We start from the raw sequence: 23845 nt of genomic DNA, 5'->3' as shown, positions 1-23845 counted from the left end.
GGCTGTCCCGCTGGGGCCCAGGGTATACATCCTTGATTTTCCATGGAATAATCAAAACATACACTACTGTTACTCACTTGGCTGCCTATACTTTCTATCATCGCATCTCCTTCATAGGGCACCGGCCATCAATTTACTTGCGCCGCGAGTCTATAGCCGGCCCTAAATGTTTTTCTCTTGTCAGTCCCCAATGGACGCTGGTTCTCCTTTCCTACATCTTCATTCCCCTTCCCTTGTCACTTATCCCTCCCCTATAATTTGAGCCCTATCATAACTCAAATACCGCCAGCCAGGGATTCTCTATCATCTGCTCACCCCGAGGGGAGAGCAAGGAGGAACTGGCGGCCAGGCAAAGCATCCATGCTCCAGGCCAGATTAGGGCACTGGGAGGCCAAGCTTTAGAGTCACGTCCGTCCCCCAGCAGCCAACCAGCGACGTCTTCATCATAAAGTCCCCCATCAGATGGATCGCCTACTTGGATTCCCTCGCACTTTATTGGAAACATGCACGGATACTACTATCTGGCCATGATTCTCTTCCATCGACCTATCCTGTCATTCCTTGACCACAATTCACCGGACGGACAATGGGAAACGCCACATGATGATTTGCTATAGCTCTGCCAAGGCCTTGTGTAATCTTCAGGAGGCAACCCTCAACTCTTTTGGACTCACAGGACTCCAGTGTATGCAGCGAGGCTTCAGTTTCTCTCTTTATGTAGGCCTCTCTTGCATTGCCATTCATCTGGTAGGTTTTCGGTGAGGATAACTGTCGACACGAACTGACTCATTTTCAATAGGTTGCAATTGTTTCTCCAGACCCCGAGCTCAACGGTGATGCTCGCGAGTATTTGACGAGGCACATGAGGGTGTTGGAGAAGGTGATGGAAGCATGGCCGATGCCAGAGTTGGAGAATCAAATCAATGCTCTACGAGATGCTTTCTCAGCAGATGTTCAAAAGCCATTCGTCCTGAAACCCAACTTTCCCTATGGCAGCCCTCATCCTTCCACTCAATCAAGCCCTCCTCGAGGTAACGACTCATTCCAACCAGTAATCCACCGGACAGGGTCCATTGATCAACATTTGGATATACACGGTGCCCGACAAGTCAGTTATACCAATCACCCCATTACACCTCCTATTTTCGCGGGCCCTTTGGTCAGCAAAAGTGAGTCCCCAGCTGTCCAGTCGCTGGTCATGATGTCACAAGGATCGCAAGCCCCTGGGATGCCTCAGGCCATGTCGCTGACTGGCCAACCCGCATGAAATCCATCGCGACTATTTCAATAAGTTAAAGTCTTTTGTCATATCATCTAGCAGCCTGCTAACTAGTTCTTAGACAATGGAACACCACGCTTGGTAGGCCTGCCTCTTACATGCAACCTAGCTCCACCCAACCTCACATAAGCCCTCTTAACGGTGAATTGAAGCGAGCGTGGGATTGCCGTGGTGTTGCTCCAGTGACACAAAGACACTAGTGAAAGAGCTGTCACCTATCGAGGATGGATACTCACTTTTGAGGTTGGTTTCTACCAGGCGAACCGTAATCTGCCAATGAGCTCTATGATGTAGTTGGCGATGGCTACGGAGTTCTTGACGGTCTTTGCTAAAGATGCGAAGCTCTCTAACTTTGAGACTCACTCAGGCAACAGAGGAAAGGCTAGGATTATTTTATATAAACTGGCTGGTTGCAACGTCTTCAAGGATCGAGACGAATGTCTTCGTCATGCCTGTCGATACGGTATTGTTGCTAATTGCGCGGAAACACATATAGAAACCACGATGCCTCCTTAGCTTGTAATCTACGCCTACGAGAAAGGGATTCTCTAACATTCTGACTTAGTGATTTATGTGTTGATTAATGCGATTGAAATTATGCTACTGGTGAGGATATATTCATGAGCGCCTCCCGCCGTAATATGTCGGCCTGCCACTATTGATCTGCTTTGAGGATGCTCTCGGGTGAGTTGAGTATCCAAGCGTGATGTAAACGCCTTTCTTCAGTATAAATGGAGACGACTCGACAGACCTGAGACTACTCACCTATCCAACCGGGCCAATAAGCGCTCCTTAGGTCACTGCTTATAACACAGGCTTCACCTCATCAAAAAGCGTGAAGGAATCCATTAATGTCTAGGAAATTGCTTTTGTTCGCAATGAGCGAATGAGCCGGATGATTCCATTCGCCTTTCAGCTCAACGTGCCTAACTCTCAACAAACATTTAGCGGCGCTGATCGAGAAGCCCTGTATAAGGTTACACCAGCCTTCTTTATGTTCTAGGGTCACCCATGTAATGTAATGGAAATGCTACTTTCTATATATATATAAGATCTAAATTTCTGATCCTCCCAAGAATGGCTTTACACACTGGCCTCTCAGGTGCGCAGAGGATGACCAATGGGAAAACGTGCCGGCGTGACATGGTTCACTGCCATTGGAGCAATGTGAGGAAACCAATTCGAAGCCTCTGCTAGCGTCATTGAGGGATACTCGAATTGATAAACCTGTCCAGGGGACTCAAACGCACGCCATGTCACAGAGAACACCATGTAGCCAATCGGAGGCTAGCCATGGGTCACCGCTAAGCCCTAAATCCACTTACGCCCGGTCCGAACGTGATAGACGGAGCCGAGTCGCATCGTGTTCTAATTATCTAAGCGAGCTGAGACCGTTTCATCCAATCAAGATCAAATTATATGCTCAATATTTGAGCATGCGTGTGCCGCTTGTCACTTAACCATAAGCAGGCGTGAGAAATGCTCGCTGGAGCCTGCCTCGCCCGTTGCCATGCAATGCAAATCTGGCAGTGCAATTTATCCCTTACAGGGGCCAAGGCTCACCAACTCTACCCTGATCTGACATGAGTCAACCGTTACTGTCAACGCCGTATTGTCTCTCCTCTCTCGTAGGGTCTTTTCAAGCACATAGTTACCTCTACATGCACGGTGTGACTAGTCCAGGATGTTTTGCGCATCAATCAGCCCCTTGTGTGAGCACGACGGCCAGTGCTCAGTGCTCAGCCTTCTCAGGTCTGGGGCCCGATCTTGAAAAGTAGCAACTTTGTTGGCGTCTATAAATGGCCAATTGTATCCTACTTATAAGTACTCAAAGAAGAAATCTCCAGTCATTTATTGCTCGCTTAGAATCTTACACCACACGAATGAATTCATATAGCGGGCCGTCCCCGAAGCGGGCGAAGTATTTACATTCATCCCAAGAGATGCCTGTTTTCCATGCCAACGGATCTTCCATGTTCACTAATGGTGGTATTCCACAAGGCCAGACGTTATATTTTCCCACTACGGTAATTCCAAGCCAGTTTATTGATGCAACAGACACGAACCAACTGGTCCCTTCAACACCATACGGCAACGCTCACTTTGCACCCCAGAACGCCCCCTTTTATAGCTCGTTGGATCTATCCTTTGCCAGATGCTACAGTACCACGCCAGTGGGCGCATGTTTTCATGTCTTTCCATGCTCTGCTCACGGCTGGTTGGACTACTCTTTCACTGGCATGTCTTCCTCCGCCGTCAGCCAGCAATTCTCGAGTTTTCCGTTGCCTGCGATTTCCAATCGTAACTCACCCAGTTCATGTTCTCGTCTCTTTTCTCTAAAGCTATTCCAGATACCAACCATGGCGCGAACTTGTTGCAGATTCCTGTCAGAGAGAAAGCTACTTCAACTTTGAAGGCTCTACCTGTAGAGGACATCTTTGGGCAGCCCGACTTTCTAGATGAGCTAATATGCCATGATGATCTGGAGGAAGCTGCCCAGCCCGAGTTCATCAGGACACCACTGAAAAAGGCAAGGATTAGCGTACATATCGTACGGGACTTGTATCTAACGAGGTATTAGACATCAGAAGCAAGCTCTTACGTTTATGCTGAAGCGCGAAGAAGGATGGGGGTTCTCTGATAAAGAACCAGGCGTTTGGGAGATTGCGGACACAGAACAGGGACGATTGTGAGTTGATGCTGATGTTACCTACACCTCCCGCTAATTAGGTGCCGGCCCAGGTTTGTAAACAGAGTCTCCAATACTTCTCAGTCTGAAGAGCCCATTCAATGCTATGGAGACATCTTAGCTGATCCCATGGGTTTTGGGAAGACCTTGGCAATGATGGCATTAGTTGCAACAGACTTGCAAAGTAAGTCGAATGAAGTGGATACTAGCGAAAACGTCCCAACAAGCGTTCTGTCTACTCTTATTGTTGTTCCTCCATCTTGTAAGGAATCGTCCTCGGACTCTATTTCTCAGCAATTAGACTAATATTATGTAGTAATGGGGACCTGGAAGGAGCAGCTCTCTGAGTTCGTGGTCACACCCGCCCTAAAACTCCACGCTAATATTGCAATAGGCATGTCGAAGACGGTCTGCGTGTCTATTTGTATCATGGAAACGGTCGGCTATTATCTAAAGCGCAGCTCGAGAGTTGCGGTATAGTTTTGACAACATACCAAACCATTGCTGCCGAATGGAGTCGGCCAAGGGATTCTCAGAGTAATACCATGTTCTCTGTCCGGTGGAGGAGGATCATTCTTGACGAAGGTAGAGTTGACTGGGCATGTTCATGATGACTAGTTAGGCTGACAAAACTAGCTCATACGGTCCGTAACAAAAGCTCGAAAGTTTCTCGAGCTGTTTGCGCACTCGAAGCCAGATCTTACTGGGCTGTCACCGGCACTCCTATTCAGAACAGACTCGATGATCTTGCGACACTCTTCACATTCATCAGAGCACACCCTTACACTGATCGGAAATGTTTCGATGTTGATGTATCTCGTCTATGGAAGGAGAGACAGCCCGAAGAGGCTATTCGGAGACTGAGGTTGTTGTTGAGATGCCTAATGCTTAGGCGGAGCAAGGCAGCGATCAGGCTTCCGCCCAGAGAAGATATACGATATGCTGTCAACCTCGATCCCGAAGAGCGGGCTGTATATAACCAGATTCGATGCCGTATTTTCGAGGACGTGAAGAAGGATCACAATCTTCTCCAGAAAAGAGCCAAAAACAACGTTTTCCAGAAGATAATATCCCTACGGCGAGTGTGTTCTTTAGGATCGCACTATGAGCCAGGGCATACCATGGGACAACAAAGTTCAGAATGTGAGAACGGGGAAACCGTTGTGCAAAGTATTTTCAAGACGCAGCTTGAGTCGAGTTTGCCGGGCGTGCTGCCACAGACAAACAAGGGCCTGCCATCAAAGGTAGTAGCCCTGATCACAGACATCAAGGCTCGTGAGGTCAGCGAAAAGTGGTATGATCCCAGTCTGGCCTCACTTTACAGCAATCCAAAGTAGCTGACTTGTCTTAGTATTGTGTTTTCAGAATGGACGCGGACCCTCGAGCTTATCGAAAATGGTCTTAGTCAGTCAGGCATCCAGAGTATTCGATTTGATGGGGGTGTACCACCAAAGGATCGAATGCAGGTTATTAAACAGTTCCGAGAACATAGTTCTATTCGTGTCTTGCTCTTGACTTTGGCTTGCGGTGCGAATGGGTAAGCAAATGGCTAGCCTCATGCACGATCGACTGCTGACAGCTTCTAGCCTTACCTTGACGGCAGCAAGTAGAGCTTACATCATGGAGCCACAATGGTAGGGCTTTCAGCTATTGCTTGATTCATGGGTAACTAACTCTCTAGGAACCCGAGCGTGGAGGAGCAGGCCCTCGCGCGTATTCACCGCATAGGACAGGAACGGGAGGTGACTACTGTGCGATTCTTCGTGAGCGACTCATTTGAAGAGGTATACTACCTTGCCATCAGCCGGACATCTCTAACAAGAGCACAGAACGTCATGAAAAAGCAAGAGTCAAAAAAACATCTAGCAGGACTGCTACTCTCACCCCACAACAATGAGCAAGCGACCGAGAACCCAGAGAGACTCCACGATTTACTTTCACTCATCTAACGAATAGGCTACTGTTATAGATAAACAATAGTCTGTCTGGAGGCAGCCGACAGATCAATATGAATGGATTATTGGGAGCAACACAAGTCAACGAGTGCCTTTGGTTAGGAAGGTTATACTGTAGAATCGCGACAGTATATATAGCCAGATGTGTGGCAGAAACCAGTCTGCGGCGTTACATGTTGATCATCTTCAAGTTTATTTTAAATTCTCCTACTCCTCTATTATTCGCTGTACAGTTTTAATTTCTTCGATATTTACTCCCCCAAGTACTTACAACCTAAAGTGATGATGACTGCTTTGACGGCCAAATCAATGTCTTCTTCGGCACCGAAGGACTTCGTGCTCAATCCTCAACCTCTCGGTTATTTATTCGCCAATGAGGGAGAAGATGCTTCGTCGCAAGGCCTTTATTCGTGGTCCACAAACGAACTTTAGATTATATGTGACTCATTTTACTCATCTAACACACAGCCACTACTTCGCCCTCCAGGCTGACTATGGCCTGGATTAATCCCGAAGGTGGCCATCCTGGTTCTGAAAACGATCCTTCCACCTCGAAAAGAGTGTGTGAGTGGACCACCAACTTCATTCTTTTCTATACAATGCATCTGGAAGTTATAACAAGCAGTTCGCTGTGCCTAGAACGATTCATCGAGGCTACGATATCAATAGATAGCACGAGCAAATGCTGACAGCATGCAGCAGCAGATGCCGCAGTCAGTAGTCGAACGGAGAACCGGCGGAGTCGTCTTCAGCGCCTTCTTAGCTTTCGGTAATAGGTAAAAAAACGCCTCAAAGATACAATTCATCCTGCTCTATCTCCTCGGTTGCCACATAGACCTAGTTTCCAGGCGCGATCTCTGTCCATCAGCTACCGATTCCTTAACGCATGAGGGTAAACTGTGAATTCCAGCGTGAAGGTAAAAGTAATCTTCTTTTGCTACATACTACAGTACGTATGGAAGATACTGAACGAAGAAAATGAGGCTCTTTGAAGGCTACAGCTGGCCTGAAGCCGTAGTATTAGCCTCCATGGGCTAGATGTGGCATATGATTTCTTTCCGAGTAAAGCTTGAACTGACGCAATGGCAAAAGACCCCCGAAGGGATGAGGAAAAATACTTGGGAAGAGGAAGCGCCACCGGACCCACCCAACTAGGACGTGAGGCAGATGAACTTTTCCTTTCCGAGCCTGACTTGCAGTGACCGAGTTGGTGGACGGGAACAAGCCGACAGGTCAGCGCTGCGTGTTCCGGTTTGCCTGACAGAATCCGATTGGCAGAAATCTATGCCCCCTCGCAAGATCCGGGTATGTCCATACACCTTGCCACACAGATGAAGCGTTCGTACATGAACTCGCTGGACCACATGTAATGTTGGCCTGTTTGAGAACAAATTTCCAGGCGCCCTGTAGACTATCTTTGATAGTATCAGTGAGTTAAGCACCTGTGTAGCATGGTGGAATCATGCAAGTGCCATCATATACACATACCGGGGGGGAGAGGTCGGTTCCGTTGGATGGGAGGAGGAGAGACGTTACATGTAATGCTAGGTTCCTTACCAAGTGGCCAATGTTATTACTCTGATCAGTTGACAGGTGGCTGGCAGGAGGTTACCAACAAGGCGTGGACGTGAATTAGTTTTCATCACCAACAATCACACAAACGGCGCGATCTTTAAGCCAATAGAAAGCGGGAGGTTTTTGCAGGATATGCGAGGGCTTTCGGTCAAGGCTGAATTGGGTAAGTGGAATAGTTGGTATTCTTAACATAGGACATTCTAATTGGCTGCAACCTGCTGTCACCTGGTAAGAAGTTCACACACAAATCGAGAGATACAGTACTAATGCTACCAACATGCAAATGTCGCTGCTGCACGCTTGACTTCTTCGCAAACCACTGGACGGACGGCTTCCGGCTATTCTTGAAAGTGTAAAAACTCCCAGGTCAGTGAGCGCCTGTATGGATCATTTGCGATTGCTGCCTGTCGAGGGCCGGTTAGTCGTAAATGATGTTAGCTATATAAGGACGAATGTCAACCCAAAGACAATGCGTATTTGCCTTAACATCAAGCACCGAGACCACTCTTAGCCATACTTCCCCAGCAATTATTATCCATTATTATTCTGTTGTAACCATGTGCAAATACATTGTTCCAACCAAGGTGTACCGTGACTGCGGTCATTCAAGAGCGGATGGTGAACCTTACTACGACCTCTGCTTGGGTGTCGATGCAGGCACCAAAAAGCGATGTGATCCTTTAATCACAGATACCAGCCAGTGCAGGATTCTCCCTGGAAAATGTCCTTCATGCTAGGCTGTGAAGCGGTAAGTCTAGTGACTTTAGTTATAAGTATCAAGCATTGACATTTGAAAGCTGAAAGGGCAACACTGCCTGCCCGCCATGGTCATCATTGCCAACGCAAAAGAGCCTATTTGTCAAACCTGGGAGGTCTTGTTCTTTGGGAGGTTTAAATACATCGCCAGAGTGGAGAGAGTTTGTTATTGGTGTTTGTTATATTGCCTGTCGTTATCGTGCTACCACATTCGTTTTGTTAAGAAATAGCAAGATTTATTATTTCTGCATTTATGTAGAAACCAAGAATCTTTACAATAAATACACCTGATCTATTCATCGGTATAAGCCAACCTTTTCAGATGAACCACAGAGTCTTCGATGTGCCTGCCTCGTTTGCCAATCACTACACTGCCTGCAGTGGTTACCTTAATCGGAACTTGTTGAGGCAGGTCCCCTGTTCAGTTCGCCCGGAGCGTGTGAACATATCTGGTTAACGAAGGTCAAGGGACAGTTAATACGTCGATATTCGGCGCTTTAACAACCGGCATAACGCCAATTATACAAGAGCGCAATGAAGTTATGGCCAGCATTCTGCTGACGAGACGATCAGTAGACTACATATGAGTAAGAAAATTCAAATACTGTCACTCCCTATATAGAAAACCAAACGCTCATATGATCTTGGCTGTTTGTCTGTACACCTTCAGAACCTTCTCTTCCCACCAACACAAAATGAAACCAAGGTAAGTGAGATTCAATGGTGGTAGAATAGAAGAAGACTATATTATCGTAAACGTCTCTATTCGAAATGATCCGCATCCACATAAATCATGACACATTCGTTGTATGTATGCTAACGGCCTTGAGTATCGTCGCCTACTTCAGTCCATCCTACAATCATACTATCCGGGATCAATAGCAGCATCTTAAAACTATAATCCACTAAGGGGACGACTCTCTTGGAACAACGTGTCTCTGGCGCACGGGGAGGGTCTCCAGCATCTGATTCCCCAAGTCCAAATGACTCTTGAAACTAGACACCAACCGCAACAACTCGTCTTTGACATCTTCTACAGATGAGATTCCTTGCATCACTTCTATTGCTGGCGGATTCGGAAGCGGCGGTAGAGATATCATCTGGTTCCCATTCGTCCCATTGTTAAAGTCATGCCCAAGCGGATGATAAATCTCTTCATCCTCACTATGGGCAGTTGACAGACTTTTCTGATTAGTTCGTCCAGTGCTATGCAGCATAGTCTGATTGGGATCGACTGCTAAGTAGAGAGCTGTGCTGTCAAAATCACCTGCGTCAACGTAAATGGATGGCTCCCGGGCAGCTGATGGATGTGAAATTGACTCAAATGTATGTCGTTCAAGCTCGAATGGCGTATGACACATCTCCGACGTAGATGAAACAGCATCTGAAATCGCCGTAGAAGGGCGAGCGGTCTCTCCCAAACTGTCGGGCATACTGGCATCGAGATCAATAAGACTCAAAGTAGACGCACGGTTTTCGGAGGTTGTGGGCTCCATAGGGATTCCGGCGACTAGGTCTCTCTGAGCTTGAACTATAGTGAATTCTTCGTCACTTCTCACAGGTTCAAGCCCACCATGCCGGTTTGCTGAAGTAGATAGGTCTACAGGGAAAGCCCAATCTAGGGTCCGGCGGCGATCTGCATCGGTTGAGTCATTTGAGACGGGCCTAATTCCGGGTTTGATAGTTGATAGGTCTGGAGATAGGGACAAGCTGTCGCCTAACGCAGCATCTAAATCAATCAACGATTCTCGAACATCCAGAGGTTCTGAATGGTCGCGAAGAGGAAGGTCCGACGTCAATAGTGGCCTCTGTGGGAAGTAGAAAGAACGGATATTGTCCTGGTAATTGGAAATAGTATTTGGGTCAAATGCCTTCTCGAGGGGAACCAGAGGCATATTCATATTTGTTGGTGGCTGCCGACGACGGCGTGGTTGAGGTCTTGATACCTGAGACTGTGTGTCGACGGTAGTATTGTAGAGCTCCAATATGGGCTGAGAAGAATCCGGAACCATCAGCTGATCCAGGTCATCCATAGTGCTGAAATTCCATTCATCATGGGAGGCCAGGGACGACGGCGGACTAGATTCTCTTTGCGCCCCGCCGGGAGAAAAGAGCGATGTACGGCTTCCTCCTTTAGCTTCCCAGATCCTGTAAGCGTACACAAGCCTCGACAGCGATGCAGTTGGATAGTCAACATCAGTATTGAAGATGTAAGGATGTCGTTGGATTTCCTCAATGGAGGGTCGCTGGGCAATGTCTTCCACCAGGCAATAGGCAATCAAATCTTTTAACCCTTGTGAATACTGATCGCCTTCGAGGCGAGGACAGTGTTGTTTCAAGTACGTGCCAAACCGAGAGATGTCTCGGAAGTTGGCATTGGGCGGTAACCCAGAAGCAACCTCGTAAGCCATTGATCCAAACGCCCAAATATCAACCTCAGAACCATACCGCACGTTTGAATTAAAGAGTTCGGGTGCCATCCAGTGTAAGGATCCTGTCACAGTGCTTCTCTTGTCGAATTTAGTCTCCACAATACCAGCCACTCCAAAGTCACAAAGCTGTACGCCGCCGGCTTCCGCGATGAGGACATTCGCGCACTTGATGTCCCGGTGGATAATGCCTTGCCCATGAACCCAGTGAATAGCTTCCGCGACCTCGCGCAAGATAGGAATAATCCATTGTTCTGGCAGATAACCTCTCGGTTTCATTAAAGTTGAAACACTCCCGCCGGCGCAATACTCGGTGACCATCCATATAGTATGGCGAACAAGAAGGACATCTACCACAGTATTGATATTTTTTGCGCCACTGCTGCCAAGGAGCTTTAGTGTTTCGACCTCTTTCAGGATATCACCAAATGTATCTGCGCTGGGATCGAGGGCATCTCCGTTATCAATGTTGATGATCTTGACGGCAACGAGTTGATCTGACTTGGTGCTGCACGCTTTGTAGACACGGCCGAAACTCCCCTTGCCAATAAGTTCTAAGAGAGAATAGGACGGTGGCTCTTTCCCGGTACCAGCACAATCCTGTACGACAGAGTTTTGCATCTCCCTCGCATCATTGATGGCATTTTGTCTGATCGCCGAAAGGTGAGGATTACTGACAAGAAGTGACGTCATTCGCTCGGTTATGGTGCGGGATGCTTCCGCGAATTGAATATTAAAGAGAGAACTAAATGCTTGAGAAGGCCCAATCGTAATGAAAGATGAAGGTGGATAGGTGAATAAAGTTTGAACGTGGTAGGTAAATCAAGTGAGGTAGGAAGCAGGGAAAATGTCAAGTGGCCCCCAAGATAAAAAGTCCGTGCTCTCTCGGAAAATTGACTTATTCCGAGCCCCATACGGAGGTGTTTTGAATACAGCTACCTAAAAACAGTTGGCGTATACAGTAATCATATGCAATAGATAAGCGAACGCAAGCACCTTTTGTAGGTAGTCATGACAAAATCAATTAATAGTAGAATTGATTTTTCTTGCCCCGCTCTACTAGAGTTGATTGTTGTAAGCTAATTAAATCTCGTTAACGTACGAGTGGATCAGACAAGCAAGTGGATCAACCTACTTTTCACCTTGAAAACTATGTTTTTTAAGTAATTCTTAAAAATCAAGATTAAGCTTAAAATGGCCGGGATTTTAATGGCTTATACTGTATATAGGTCTTAAAATAAGCTATGTTAATCTCCTAAGTTTTTAAAAACAAGTCCTATATAACGTACACGATAAGCGAGCGAGACAGACAAGCGAGCGAGGCACCCCACTGTTCACCTTAAAGGCAGTTTTTTAAATAATTCGTAACAATTCAAATTAAACTTAAAATAGCTAAGATTTTAATAACTTATATTTAAGGCTTAAAATAAGCTATATTAATTTTTCTAGACTTTTAAAAGAAATCTTATATAGCTGTAAACTTTAAAAGCTATAAAGAAGACTTATTGATAGCTCGTGAGCTAAGACCTATGAAAGTGCTAACGAATGTGGTCTTTATACCAGAGTGATCTTTACTGGACCGTGAATGTAAAATGGTCGATCCCTTGAGGACCGGTGGTGTTTCTTGGTCAGTCCAAGAGGACCATCGACCGTAGGGCGTCCGTCCTACATCCACCGCTCTTCCTGGTCTTCGTCTTGCGTCTTTAATAGCTGGATGAACTTTGGCGTATAAGTCCTGTAGAGCCTAAGGGTCTCTCCCCGGCACGTAGACGGATGCCGTCAGGGCCAGGCGATCTGGTAACCGTATGACTGCTGCTGTCACACATATCTGTCCCTGCTGTGCATATTCTGTACAGCTACCTGTTGACCCGTGCTATCCCCGTTCGTAGTTACACTAAGATGTCGGACTCGCGTCCCGTGAGGTCATCGTATAGCATGCGCATGTGCTTGCCGGGCAGCGCCTTGTCGATGCGTGTCGCCTTACGCGCTTCTGCCTTTGCTTCTGCGCCTAGTGTGAAGGACTCGTCCGTGGACCATATCTATTGCATCCTGATGGCATTACCGTCCTTTTCAAGGCGTTAGACATGCTTGTAGATCTCCTGGATAGTGCCTTGTCCCAACTGCTGCCGAGGTGTCGCGATCGCTTGCACCTATCGTGCACGTTACCTTTGTTTTACAGTTGTGATCATATGTTACGTCATGAATGTCTAGACCGCCGACCTTCTTGTTATTTCCGGTTAGCGTTCTGTGACCCATCCTGGTCAGGGTAAGCATTGACCCAAAGCAACGCTACCAATAACTTAATTTAAACTAGGTTTTTGATTGGCATGACTTGTGGGGGGTGGACTTGAGCTGGACTTAGTCTAGCCAATCGGAATTGAATTGAGTAACTCGATTTGCAAATCACAGCACTAGCCTAATTAGGCGAGATAAGATGAAAAGACTTACCCTAGGTCTTTAGAATTTACTTGAAAAAAGAGGTAAAAGATACCTATATATTACTAATTTTACTATGCTGACTTGCTGGCTTGTAAGTCAGGACTTAGATAGACTCGACTTGTGGCCTTTTTTCCTGATTTGCAAGTCAGGGGATTAGGCTTGAATTGAACAAGTCGACTTGAATTATTAGGAGCGTTGACCCAAATATTCATCAAACGCTCGAGCCCGATTCACTGGTTTGGGAAGATGATTCTCTTGGCGCCGCTTGATTGGTCTGTAGGCGTAGTCGGTTCAGCAAAAAACATAAGTCGCTTGGCCAAAGGATGTGAGTCTCAAGCCATCTTATTGGATCTCGAGCCGAATTCAAAAAGCAACCCCTGCACAGCAGCAAAAAAAACGAGAAATTTTGAAACCCGAGTTCAAAAGTGGAACCACTGTGTGCCCAGCCAGTTTATTGACCGAAGCTCGCAACTATCTGCTCTTCTTCATCTCCTCCATCCATAACAGACTTTCGCCCTCTATTCTCATTCATTTATCCCTTTATCGAATGGATCTATGTTCACTCCCAAAAGAAATCCGAACCCAAATAATTGATGCATTAGACGACAAGGGTATCATTGCATTGGGATTCACGTCGAAGTTGTGGAGGGCCCTACTGCTGAGTTATGGCTCATCGCTTCAATTCAGCATTATGCAAAGCCTAAAAGATCCTTGGGATATCTTCGAAGCTCTGAAGTATTTGGGAAACCGCCCTGGGGAGGCCATGGGACTCTGCTTGCTCGTTCTCGACGCTCAAATCCCATGGCTTTATCTGAAGCGTGAAGACGGTTCCGACACCGAAACGGAGAGCGATGAAATGGAAACTGAGTCTGAAGATGGGTCTGAAGATGGGTCTGAAGATGGGTCTGAAGATGGGTCTGAAGATGGGTCTGAAGATGGGTCTGAAGATGGGTCTGAAGATGGGTCTGAAGATGGGTCTGAAGATGGATCTGAAGATGGGTCTGAAGATGATGGTGGAGATGAGTCTGAAAACGATTCCTACACCAATGATTGCAGTATGCCCTCACTTGACAACTTGGGGTTTATCGACATACAACCCCAACTTGAGGATGCAGAAACGGAGATGTTGAAGCTCATCTGGTTCCTCGCGTCCCGTAAAAGACGGTATTATGGCCAGCATAGATTGGCCATGCTCGGTCGAATACTCGCCACAAATGGAGCCCCGCTGTTCTTTGTCGATTCAAAGAGACCGTCTCTCCGTCATCAAATGCTGAATGCGGTGGCCAATGGTCTCACGCCTGAACAAAAGCAGTTTATCCATCTCATCTTGGTGTGTTGGGCAAAGGTTGAGGTCATCGAGCTTGCAAATGATTTGCTGCAAAAGCAGCCAAGCCCCGAACAGGAACGGATTCTCCACTTCCTTGGAAATTCAAAAGAACTGTTCAATCCGGAAAAGGGAGAATGGCTTGACAAGGCCATCAGTGAGTGCAACCTAACGCGGCAGACCTCGAAGCGACTTGCAGATTTTGCGGATCACCATTGCCGTTTACGTTCCTGGAAAAGGACATGTAAATTCTTTGCGAGATTAGACCCACGTCTCGAGGCTGGAATGCGTATGCTTAAAGAACCGGAGTTGTTCCCTGAGTTGGTAGTCATAGCGATGGGAAAGATGCTTGAAGAAGAGAGGGCTGAACGACGATTTGATCATCATGTGGAGGAGGAGGAGGAGGAGGAGGAGGAGAAGGATCTGATTGGGAGGGATTGAAAAGAGCAAGTGTGTCATTCCTTGCTTCCTTCAAGCAGGTCTAGACGTAGGTTATTTATCTTTTGCATGAATTCTCATCATTCTTTCCAATATGAACACCATCGGTGGGGCAATTCGGCGAAGTACAAACTTCAAGCTTTTAGTCCACTACATCTTCCTTGAAGTCAAAACACAGGAGCCTTGCTCCCCCACATGGCCCCTCGCCAGATCCGAGTTTGTCCACACGTCTTTGCTTGCCATGTAGATGAAGGTTTCGTACACGAACTAGTTGGGCGAACTTCTGGGCCAAATATAATGTTGGCCGGCCATTGAATAAATTTCTGGGTATTCTTGCTTATCACTCTGATTCCGCAAGGTGGGAAAAAGGCGGGCCTGGGCCCGTTTGAGCGCCGGTCAGCTCGGCTTCCTGTGGATCTGTTTTCTCGGGCTGGACGCGCGTTATTGGTAAGGAGAGCCGAGTTGGTTCGACCATAAAACGGCACTCATTGTCGGAAGTTGCAGGAAATTTTCCTCATCCAGTTCTCTATTTTTGAGCCGCTTGGCAGCTTTTACGTTTAGTTATCATTCAAACCTATCGTACCTGAGTCAACGGAATACAGGGTTTCGGTAGGGGTGCATTACCAACATTAGCAGATGATAGAAACTCAATCGGTGAGGGGGGTTCCCAATGCAATTACCTACTACCAAATACTCAAGGCCTATCGAGTCACCGAGACGTCTGGTGCTAAGTGTGCATGTTAACCATGTCTGATATCTCACCGAGACATATCAAGGTAATGTATCAATAATCATGCCATATTCTTTATACACTTTAGGCAGAGAGAACCATTTCTAATGCATTGAAAATGACAATTTCTGGCCCTTCGTAAGCGCTATCTGGGTTGAAAACCAGCCAGCAGTCTGCCACAAACCGCCAAAGTGCTGTCCCTTGGCGAGCTCGTCTCCGTTCATTCCACGCTGGACTTAACCATCCTTGGAAAAATCAATCATTTGCCTTTCGTCGTTAGGCTCGGCCCGATCAGTTTCGTAAATTCCGTCGACTATTTATCATTTCACTTCACCAACATGTATGTATACATTTTCTTTCATCGCTTGTTTCGCTTTGCTGTCTCTTTCTGTACGGCTTGTGGTGGAATACTTGGCCTGCGCCTCTTGCCATTTTGTTTCTCAGGGTCTGTCTCGGGTTCTGTCTCAGGTTCTGTCTCGGGTTCTGTCTCGGGGCCTGTCTCCCATGTTTCCATCTCGTCTGGATTGAAGTTTCCGACAATGTCTGGACCCAAAGCTTTGCCAAGTCTCTCGCGCAGACCTAGGATTGGCCAAATGGGAACTCTTGTGTATTCAATCTTGAGACCAGACACAACAGCATCGTCATCGTCGGCCGGAGTCTTGGAGGGGTTGTGGAACTTTTGCAAGAATCCCCTTGTTAGATATCCAGTGTAGACAATGAATTCCTTTTTATCAACATCGTGGGTAAGGATCCTTAACTTTAGGTCGTGAAAGTCAGGGCGCGGTGGAATGCTTCGATGTTTCGGCATCTGCGAGTCGCACCTGCCACTGATTGATGGAGTAGGGTAGAAGTGCTTCTGAGCCATAGCGAGAAAAACAGCTATAAAATAGGCATCTTTGTCCGAGTTCGAAGGATCTATTTTGCGACGTCTTCGTTCCTGGAGGCGAAGCACACGTTCATCATACGACCCGCGAGAGTCTGGCTTGACTCTAAAACATTTTCTTCGGGCTGACGCTACCTGAGGTTTGCCGACGTAGCAGATTATGGACGGAGCAAAATGGCTTTGGTTGGGGGAAGATTGTTTTAAGACATCAATGGGCACCGAGGGTACCGTGGAAGCTGATCTGGACGAAGAAGAGGAAGAAGCTGTCTCCTTAGAAGTGAGATTCCACATAAACTGCGCGCCCACAGCACCACGGTAAACACGACTGCCGAAGTATAAATGCAGCTTGGGTGACTTGCACGGCTCGCTGAAGGGTGTACGCCATAGAACCCCGAGAACTGTCTCAATAGCAGCGAGGGTTTTTTTAGAGGGCAGTAGGTCGGGCTCAAGAATCTGGTCGAGTGCTGCTATTAGTCTGTTGATAGTGCTCGACGGGTTGAGGTGCCCTCGCGACGGTGTGCCTGGAGAATTTGGAGGCCGAGGTGTATCGCATGGCGGTAGTTCTCTCCATTCCACGCCGAGATAAAGAGAGTGTGAATCGGTCCAGCAAATTGGCAGTACGAAGAGGGATTCACAGGCGTGTTGGCGAAGGATATCGTAAAGAGAGTTCTTGTCTGGTGGGAAGACGCGAGACGGACGCCGTTCGCGCCGATTGATTTTTTGCCGAGTATTTATTGGTGTAGAAGACTGTGAAGTGGCCATGTCTACTCAACCTCTGAGCTGTATGGTGAAACTACTATTCGAGGAAAATGTCGTCGTAGCAGGAAAACCAAGGCTTTGAGTACCTTGAATAGATTGTATGACGATCGATGGAGACAGCGGGTACGTCCCCGATAAGGGGCATAATGAAAAAAGATACAAAGACTGTTAAACGACCCAGACCCTGTAAGTATTCATAATAGTGATAGAAAGTTGAGAAAGTAATGAAGGGGCAGGAAGAACTGGCATTGGGACTACCTGTCGGAAGGGGGGAGGGCACGCCCCTTTTCAAGTTGCTTCCTCAACCCTTGCACGCGTCGCGGGGTAGAGAAAGACCGCGTGGTCGCCACTAGAAACTTAACCACGATTAGCGAGTTCACGCGAGTTCACGTGAGATTCTGCCTTCGTCATAGGAAAGGCTGATCTGGGACCAGGAAGTGGGGCAAATTAATTTTAGCAGCACGGATAGCTCTACAGAGTCACCAGGCCAATTGCAACGGGCTAGTACCCTGACATCATGGGTGAGACTAAACTCAGGCAGCACGTGAGATGGCAAGAAGGCATTATGGTAGGTTTCGGCGTTTTCTGGTTCCCAGTATTCTTAAGTGCATTGAGAGGGCAAAAGAATGTACCCCAGCTGCACGGCAGAATCGCTACGGTGTTGAGCACTATGTTATGTGTATATTTTTCGTCTGGGTGGCTGTAACGAAGCCAAATCTCCTACTGGAGCAAAAGACGTGCTGAGCTAGCTAGGTACAGGATACCCCGCTTCCTTCACCATCCAGCATACCAAGGCACAAAAGGCGCTGTTTTTGTCAAGCCCGTCACCCGTCAGCGGGTTCGGGGGCAATCTGTCAAATTTTTCCACCGACCAGAATTCTCTCACGCATCGCTACATCTGCTGATGCAGTCCACAATCTCCAGTAACCAAGTTGTAGCTCGTAGTCGACTGTCGTGGCGGCAGGGAAAAACCTTGGGAAGGGATCAGAGGCCGGCGGTGCGGCTTGCCTTCAAAGGAGAAAAACCCATCGCAATCGGCGTCGTTGATCGGGAGGATGTCGCTACCGATGCCCATGGGCATCGTCCTCCGATATCTAAGGCGTTCTGGTTCTGGGGTGCCGCCATTAGATCCGACAAAGTTGTTGTCAGAGAAGGCGAACTCTCCAAAATTCCTTCTCTGAAAGCTGCTGTTAGGGAGCCGATAGCATCCCCGCAGTTTTGTGTAGTCGCATGGCCCGTAGAAAATCCCGCTCCTAGCACCGCACTAACAGTGCGTGCCAAGAAAGAATTTTTACAGGGGAGAGTTGCGGTGTTGAGCACTTGCACTTTCATTGTAATGTCTAGGGTAGGTCATAGGGGTACATGGCTCTACCTCATAAGCAAGCGGCTTGTGACAATTTGGCCGCCTTATGGGTGGGGAAGCAATTTCCGGCTAAGCAAATGCAGTACCTAGAGGTACCGCTGCTGCCTGGTGGTTTGGGCCACGAACCTGGAGTAGGGGAGATAAAGTGACAGTGCGAGTCATAAGTACTGCCACTGAACGTCGTCAGTTGAGTACATTGATTTGCGTGATATCAGTCATGTAAATGACTGTACACAGTGTACAAAACGTCCTTATGGCGGCAAATTAGACCTTTATTTAATCAATAAGGGTCATTGTCAGATTGAAAGGTGCAATACTTGATGCTGTAGCAATCGCGCAAGAAGAGCAGGGCTTCTATTCATGACTCCCAATATGAATCCAAAGAGCCAGAGTTCATGATTGTGTGACGCTCGGTGCATTCGATAAATTCGCGACATGAGGTCGGGTGATGTGAATTGATCCTGGGTCCTTTCTGAGCCGAATGTTCCAGGTCAGTTGCAAAACTGTTGCGCTTGGTTACTGAATGCTTGTAGGTGGTCTTTCATGAGAAGCAAGAGGGAAACGGTTTTGATTGAGGGAGTTTTTATCTAGATGGCGGAGTAGAAGCGCGTTTTTAGCAGATGATTTAATTTGCGCCTCATTGGCAATACAGGCTTTGATGCTCAAGGCGCGAGACGGTTTGTACAGCATCCTGTTCCATAGCGACCTGATGGTCGTCGTGATGCGAAGAAAACAAGACCGAGGCGAAGCAACGAGATGGGTGGAATTGAAGGTGCTGGATGGATAACCGATGTCGACCGGCTCTGTATCATTTCGGCTGGGCGAAAATTGAAACTTAGAGTGGATAATTCGGCAAATTCTCAATCTGGACGAAAGTGAAACGCGTCGGTATTTCATATCGGACAGACCAGGGTGTCTTTGAGTCAAAACTCTAAAGGCTTATTTTGGACAGCTATCGTTGAGCTTCGGCGCTGAGATGATGTTGAAATGAGGCTCATAGAAAGCAGCATGAAAACCTACATTTCCCCTTTTTCATTTTTGTATTCTTTTCCAGATGTTCAAAAGCCTGATCCTGGCTGCAGGAGTTTGCCTTTTCGCGACAGTATAATAACCGCGCGCCAGACACGATCAAATCGAATTCCGGAGTAACAAACTGCAAATCCATACATTTTTACGATGAAATCAGGTATAATTCTATCTCATAACGTCGTCTTAATTGACCCCTCCGAAATCTTCCACTACAAGAAAAAGAGGCACAGCGCATCACCTTGACGCGTGTCAGACAAACAGCGAGCTAACATTCCATAGCTCCTGGCAACACTTGCCCCAACCAACCTCCTGCCTGCGCTCTTAGGCCCACAAGATCAAGCCGGGTGAGAAGGGAACTGCTGATTGAGGAATCGGATGGAGAGCAATCTAATAGCGAAGGTGGGCGTGGCATGTAAGCTGTTCTTCTGCCATAAATTTCACTTGATACTTACGAATCTCAGCTTTGAAGTCGAGAAGATCTTGAAACACGAGAAGAGGAAAGACGTAATCGCGATTCCAAATTTGGCGGTAGTTGCGTTCATGACTCACATCTTTACAGGGCAAAGTGTGGTTTCTGGTTAAATGGAGAGACTATAGCCACAAAGATAACACTTGGGAACCTAAAGAACACTTCAGGTATGTACACGGCATCCCCGTTTTGAGCTTGAATATTCTTAGTGATGTGTTCTGAAAGGGGCACCGGCAAGGATATTCTTGCAGAGTATTTTAATGCTATAGATGGGAAGCACAGGATCTTCAAGGAATCACACCGCGAGGCCAAGACCAAGAAGCGTTTACCGAAGGCAGACAGCACTTCTGGTACAGCAGGCAAGCGGCGGCAAACAAAAAGGAGCAAGCAGTGTGGTACTGATGGGACATGGCCAATGACAGCGGAGGAATGGAGTTCTCTTTCGGAGCTGTGTGAGGTTAAAACGATTGACGGTTGTGACAAGGACGCTGGACGCCTGATATTTTATGTTACCTGGGAAAATGGCAAAAAGACTAAGCACGGCACGAAGACCATCTATGAGAGGTGCCCACAAATGGTTGTCCACCCGTTGCTCAAACCGCTGGCTTGTCAGTATTCGTGCTAACATGGTTCAGATACTCCGATATTATGAGAAGCATGCAAGAATTCCTATAAAAGAAGAAAGGCCTATGGGAGATAGTCCGAAGGGATGGAGACCTCCTTTGGGGTCATGGGAGAAAGAGATCAAAACAATTGATGATTTGCACAAGGACGTCGCTGGACGGCTGATATGTTATGTTACTTGGAATACTGACAAATGGACTAAGCACGACACTGAGACTATGTACGAGAGGTGCCCGCAGATGGTTGTTTACCCGTTGCTCAAACCATTAACTTCTCCGCACTCGTGCTAACATGGCTCAGATGCTCCGATTTTATGAGAAACACGTCGTAGGTACTTAGGAAAAGGGAAGGTACCAAATGCATAGCATTGAAGTGTTTCAAAGGTGTTACATATACGACGAACATGTTGCTGGACCGCCCAACGAAGCTCTCGTATAGCACTACGGTTAACTACTATCGAGGAAGGGAAGAAAGAAGAATAGGAGGCAAGGGTAATACAATGAAGCTAGAGGTTTTCGATGGGATTTTGCTATTTCAGCGGCTATTTTCGGGAAGGAAATAAAAATCAGAAAGAGGCGAGCGAGGCGAGTAACTGCAGAGGCAACGAGTGATTAATGAGATCTCGGCGGTTATGCTAGCTTTAACTGCGACTAACATGATTTCTACACAGCACCAATGTAATCGCCGATGAATCAACGAGAGGCGAGGGCTTGACCAATCTCTGGATGATGTAGAGGTTTCGTTCAACGCTAAAAGAGGCTTTGCGAGGATGTTTCCAACCTTTTCCTCAACCTAAGATGTATGTTCCATTTCCGGGGGCCACGTGAAACTTCCTAAAAAGTTGCTAGGGTCTTGAGGTTTTCGGATATCACAAAACGTACACCCAAACAGTCCGATGATACTAACAGGTATGAGTCATGCTGTTTAACCAACAACTCGCTGTTGAAAGAAGATCTTGAAAGAAGATCTTGAAAACTCCATCGAACCAAGTTCAATACAATGCTGATGACATCATCCGCCAAATTGAAGACTACGTCGAGGTGTACTTCTAGATGGCGTTGTTGGCACGCCTTCGCGCTCCTTTGTCGTACCTGTAAAAGCTAGCTCGATGAAACCCCCGTGATAAAGCCATAAGGTTGCGGGATCTAAGGAGCTTCAGCCTCAACACAAAGGTAAAAACCGCATGTTAACACATATAGGTAGTCCACTCATTACCCTCACTAATGCCTAGAATGAAGCTTTAGACTGAAAAGCTAGATGGTCGCGAACGCTTCTTTTCAGCGCAGTATAAAGAGCTTGCTGCTCTTCCGTCAAGACGATCGGTGGAGCCTCAAGTAGTTGGTGCGTTACGGTTGATGTGGGGGAATTATCTATCGTAGGATTAGTCCTACCACCATTTGAGCAGACTAATCTTTAACGGTGATCAAAGGCTCTGTCACACTGCATGAGCGTGTCAAGCAGTCTAACTGCACAACTACCCAATAGACGCTAATAAATTTACCGAGGCTCTAGAGATGGCGTAAGTAAGATCATGTCGGAGACAAGGAACAAAACGTATCGTATCAGTGCTAAACTAAAAAAGAAGAAGAAAGGAAATGACCTAACAGATGCTGAAAATGTATTGGCCAAGCTCTTCGGCTATGGTTGAGGCAAACGCCACATCGAAAGGGAAGCACAACGTGACAGAAGCGCCTCGAGTGGAAACGAGACCACAGACTTCAAAGAGGCTGCTCATCCACACAAGCTAGTCCATAGCCAGTGTAGATACCTGCTGGGTAGGTCCATGGTCCAAGGAAACAACTTGGTAAAGCCTGTCAATTATGGCCAGAGCGGGACTCGTCGCTAGGTAGTGCCGTCTGAAGTACGGCCACACCCTCGATCGTTCACGCGAGCGAAATGCACCCCTGGAATGCTTGTCAACTAAGAAACGAAGCGACCTTCCTATCTGGGACTGCCAAGTAGCTCTTCCGCCTATGGCCGTGCACCTGGCAAGGGGGGTCTCAAATACGGGGCAGGAGATATTCCCGGCAGAAAGTGTCTCTAATGCGGTTAAGGCTGCGTCACCGGTTCGTAGCCAGATAACACACCAGCAGACAAATGGCAAAGTCTCAATTGACGGATCAGGTGAAGGCCCACAGTCGCAGTATCTTAGTGGACAAACGGTTTGTGCTTTCTACTGTTTATGATGCCGATCAGGTCGCTTAGGAGGTATTTGGTAATCGAGTAACAGTAGTCCCGTTTCGAGGCGCATCACTTTCGGAGAGTAAGGGAAGCTTTGACGACTAAAGCAAAGCAGCGGAATTCCCGTACATAGAATTAGCGGAGTATAGGCCTGTTGTATAAAGGTACAGCACCTGGTTGTTGAGGACAAGGGGGTGTGAACATTAGTTGTAAGCATTAGTCAGCAGCTCTGCCAATACATGATAGCGATCCCAACACCAACTCCTTTGCGTACATTAATTGTTTTCTTTATTATTTCATCATCAACTCATAACCTTTGATTGGCATTGAGTGTCAAGGAGAGGAATGTTGAAAACTGTAGCGTATATGTAGGATAGTACACTCTATAGAATTCACTAGAGCTCCAGCAGCACACAAACAACGTGATCGTAGTACGTACGCTACACCATGTTCGACAGCATAATAGAATTTAATTAAACGTGATAAGAGCACAGGAACCACTCCAGAGTCAAACTTCGATCACCCGAACCTAGCTTTCAGGAGTTTGGTCTCTCAAGCTCAAAAGCTGGCTGTGCTCTGCACCGTATCCTCCATCGTATGATAAACTACTTGCAGGCAAATATAGCTACCACGGACTTATATAAAGGAGTCTATGAAACACCGAAGCCACAAAAGCCCAAGTTCTCCTGTCAAATTTCCCCTCCCAAATTGTCATCAACGAAAGACTTACTCATGGGTCGCGGGGCGTATGATACAACAGGCGCACCTAAGCTCCCACCGAGGCCAAAGCCTACCAAGACTGGAGGATGGCGTTACTGAACTGGTGAGAAACGGTGCCCTTAGTCTGTAATTAAGGACTGCTATTCATCACTAAAATGTTCCAACACAGCCTCTCAACATAGATCCGCATCGCATGAGATGAA

The 23845-nt window shown here is 47.1% G+C and overlaps 7 protein-coding genes across 7 annotated transcripts; 5 read left to right on the top strand and 2 right to left on the bottom strand.

Moving 5' to 3' along the window:
• Positions 1–600: 600 nt before the first annotated feature.
• On the top strand, positions 601–1267 carry FOXG_14027 (uncharacterized protein; the record flags this gene model as incomplete). The annotated part of the gene is made up of 2 exons (XM_018394094.1): positions 601–747; positions 800–1267. The coding sequence occupies 2 exons, from the start codon at positions 601–603 to the stop codon at positions 1265–1267; spliced, it is 615 nt and encodes a 204-aa protein (XP_018253539.1).
• Positions 1268–3222: 1955 nt separating this feature from the next.
• Positions 3223–5917, top strand: FOXG_14026 (uncharacterized protein; the record flags this gene model as incomplete). Its single annotated transcript, XM_018394093.1, has 10 exons — positions 3223–3580; positions 3631–3821; positions 3871–3968; positions 4022–4230; positions 4285–4315; positions 4363–4553; positions 4605–5262; positions 5320–5505; positions 5555–5602; positions 5650–5917. 10 exons carry the CDS (start codon positions 3223–3225, stop codon positions 5915–5917), a joined length of 2238 nt encoding a protein of 745 aa, XP_018253538.1.
• Positions 5918–6208: 291 nt separating this feature from the next.
• FOXG_14025 (uncharacterized protein) lies at positions 6209–7802 on the top strand (the record flags this gene model as incomplete). Its single annotated transcript, XM_018394092.1, has 6 exons — positions 6209–6336; positions 6411–6487; positions 6597–6699; positions 7111–7228; positions 7517–7661; positions 7735–7802. 6 exons carry the CDS (start codon positions 6209–6211, stop codon positions 7800–7802), a joined length of 639 nt encoding a protein of 212 aa, XP_018253537.1.
• A 1357-nt stretch (positions 7803–9159) lies between these two features.
• FOXG_14024 (STE/STE20/YSK protein kinase) lies at positions 9160–11376 on the bottom strand (the record flags this gene model as incomplete). The annotated part of the gene is made up of 1 exon (XM_018394091.1): positions 9160–11376. One exon carries the CDS (start codon positions 11374–11376, stop codon positions 9160–9162), a length of 2217 nt encoding a protein of 738 aa, XP_018253536.1.
• Positions 11377–13813: 2437 nt separating this feature from the next.
• Positions 13814–14887, top strand: FOXG_14023 (uncharacterized protein; the record flags this gene model as incomplete). Its single annotated transcript, XM_018394090.1, has 1 exon — positions 13814–14887. One exon carries the CDS (start codon positions 13814–13816, stop codon positions 14885–14887), a length of 1074 nt encoding a protein of 357 aa, XP_018253535.1.
• A 1085-nt stretch (positions 14888–15972) lies between these two features.
• FOXG_14022 (uncharacterized protein) lies at positions 15973–17259 on the bottom strand (the record flags this gene model as incomplete). Its single annotated transcript, XM_018394089.1, has 1 exon — positions 15973–17259. The coding sequence occupies one exon, from the start codon at positions 17257–17259 to the stop codon at positions 15973–15975; it is 1287 nt and encodes a 428-aa protein (XP_018253534.1).
• Positions 17260–19795: 2536 nt separating this feature from the next.
• On the top strand, positions 19796–21031 carry FOXG_14021 (uncharacterized protein; the record flags this gene model as incomplete). The annotated part of the gene is made up of 6 exons (XM_018394088.1): positions 19796–19805; positions 19928–20060; positions 20110–20152; positions 20208–20284; positions 20343–20694; positions 20753–21031. 6 exons carry the CDS (start codon positions 19796–19798, stop codon positions 21029–21031), a joined length of 894 nt encoding a protein of 297 aa, XP_018253533.1.
• Positions 21032–23845: the final 2814 nt, after the last annotated feature.

The sequence above is a fragment of the Fusarium oxysporum genome, chromosome 6, assembly GCF_000149955.1.
Source record: "Fusarium oxysporum f. sp. lycopersici 4287 chromosome 6, whole genome shotgun sequence".
NCBI classification, from domain to species: Eukaryota; Fungi; Ascomycota; class Sordariomycetes; order Hypocreales; family Nectriaceae; genus Fusarium; species Fusarium oxysporum.
Note: the sequence above shows the minus strand (reverse complement) of the source record. Positions and strands in the feature narration are given on the sequence as shown.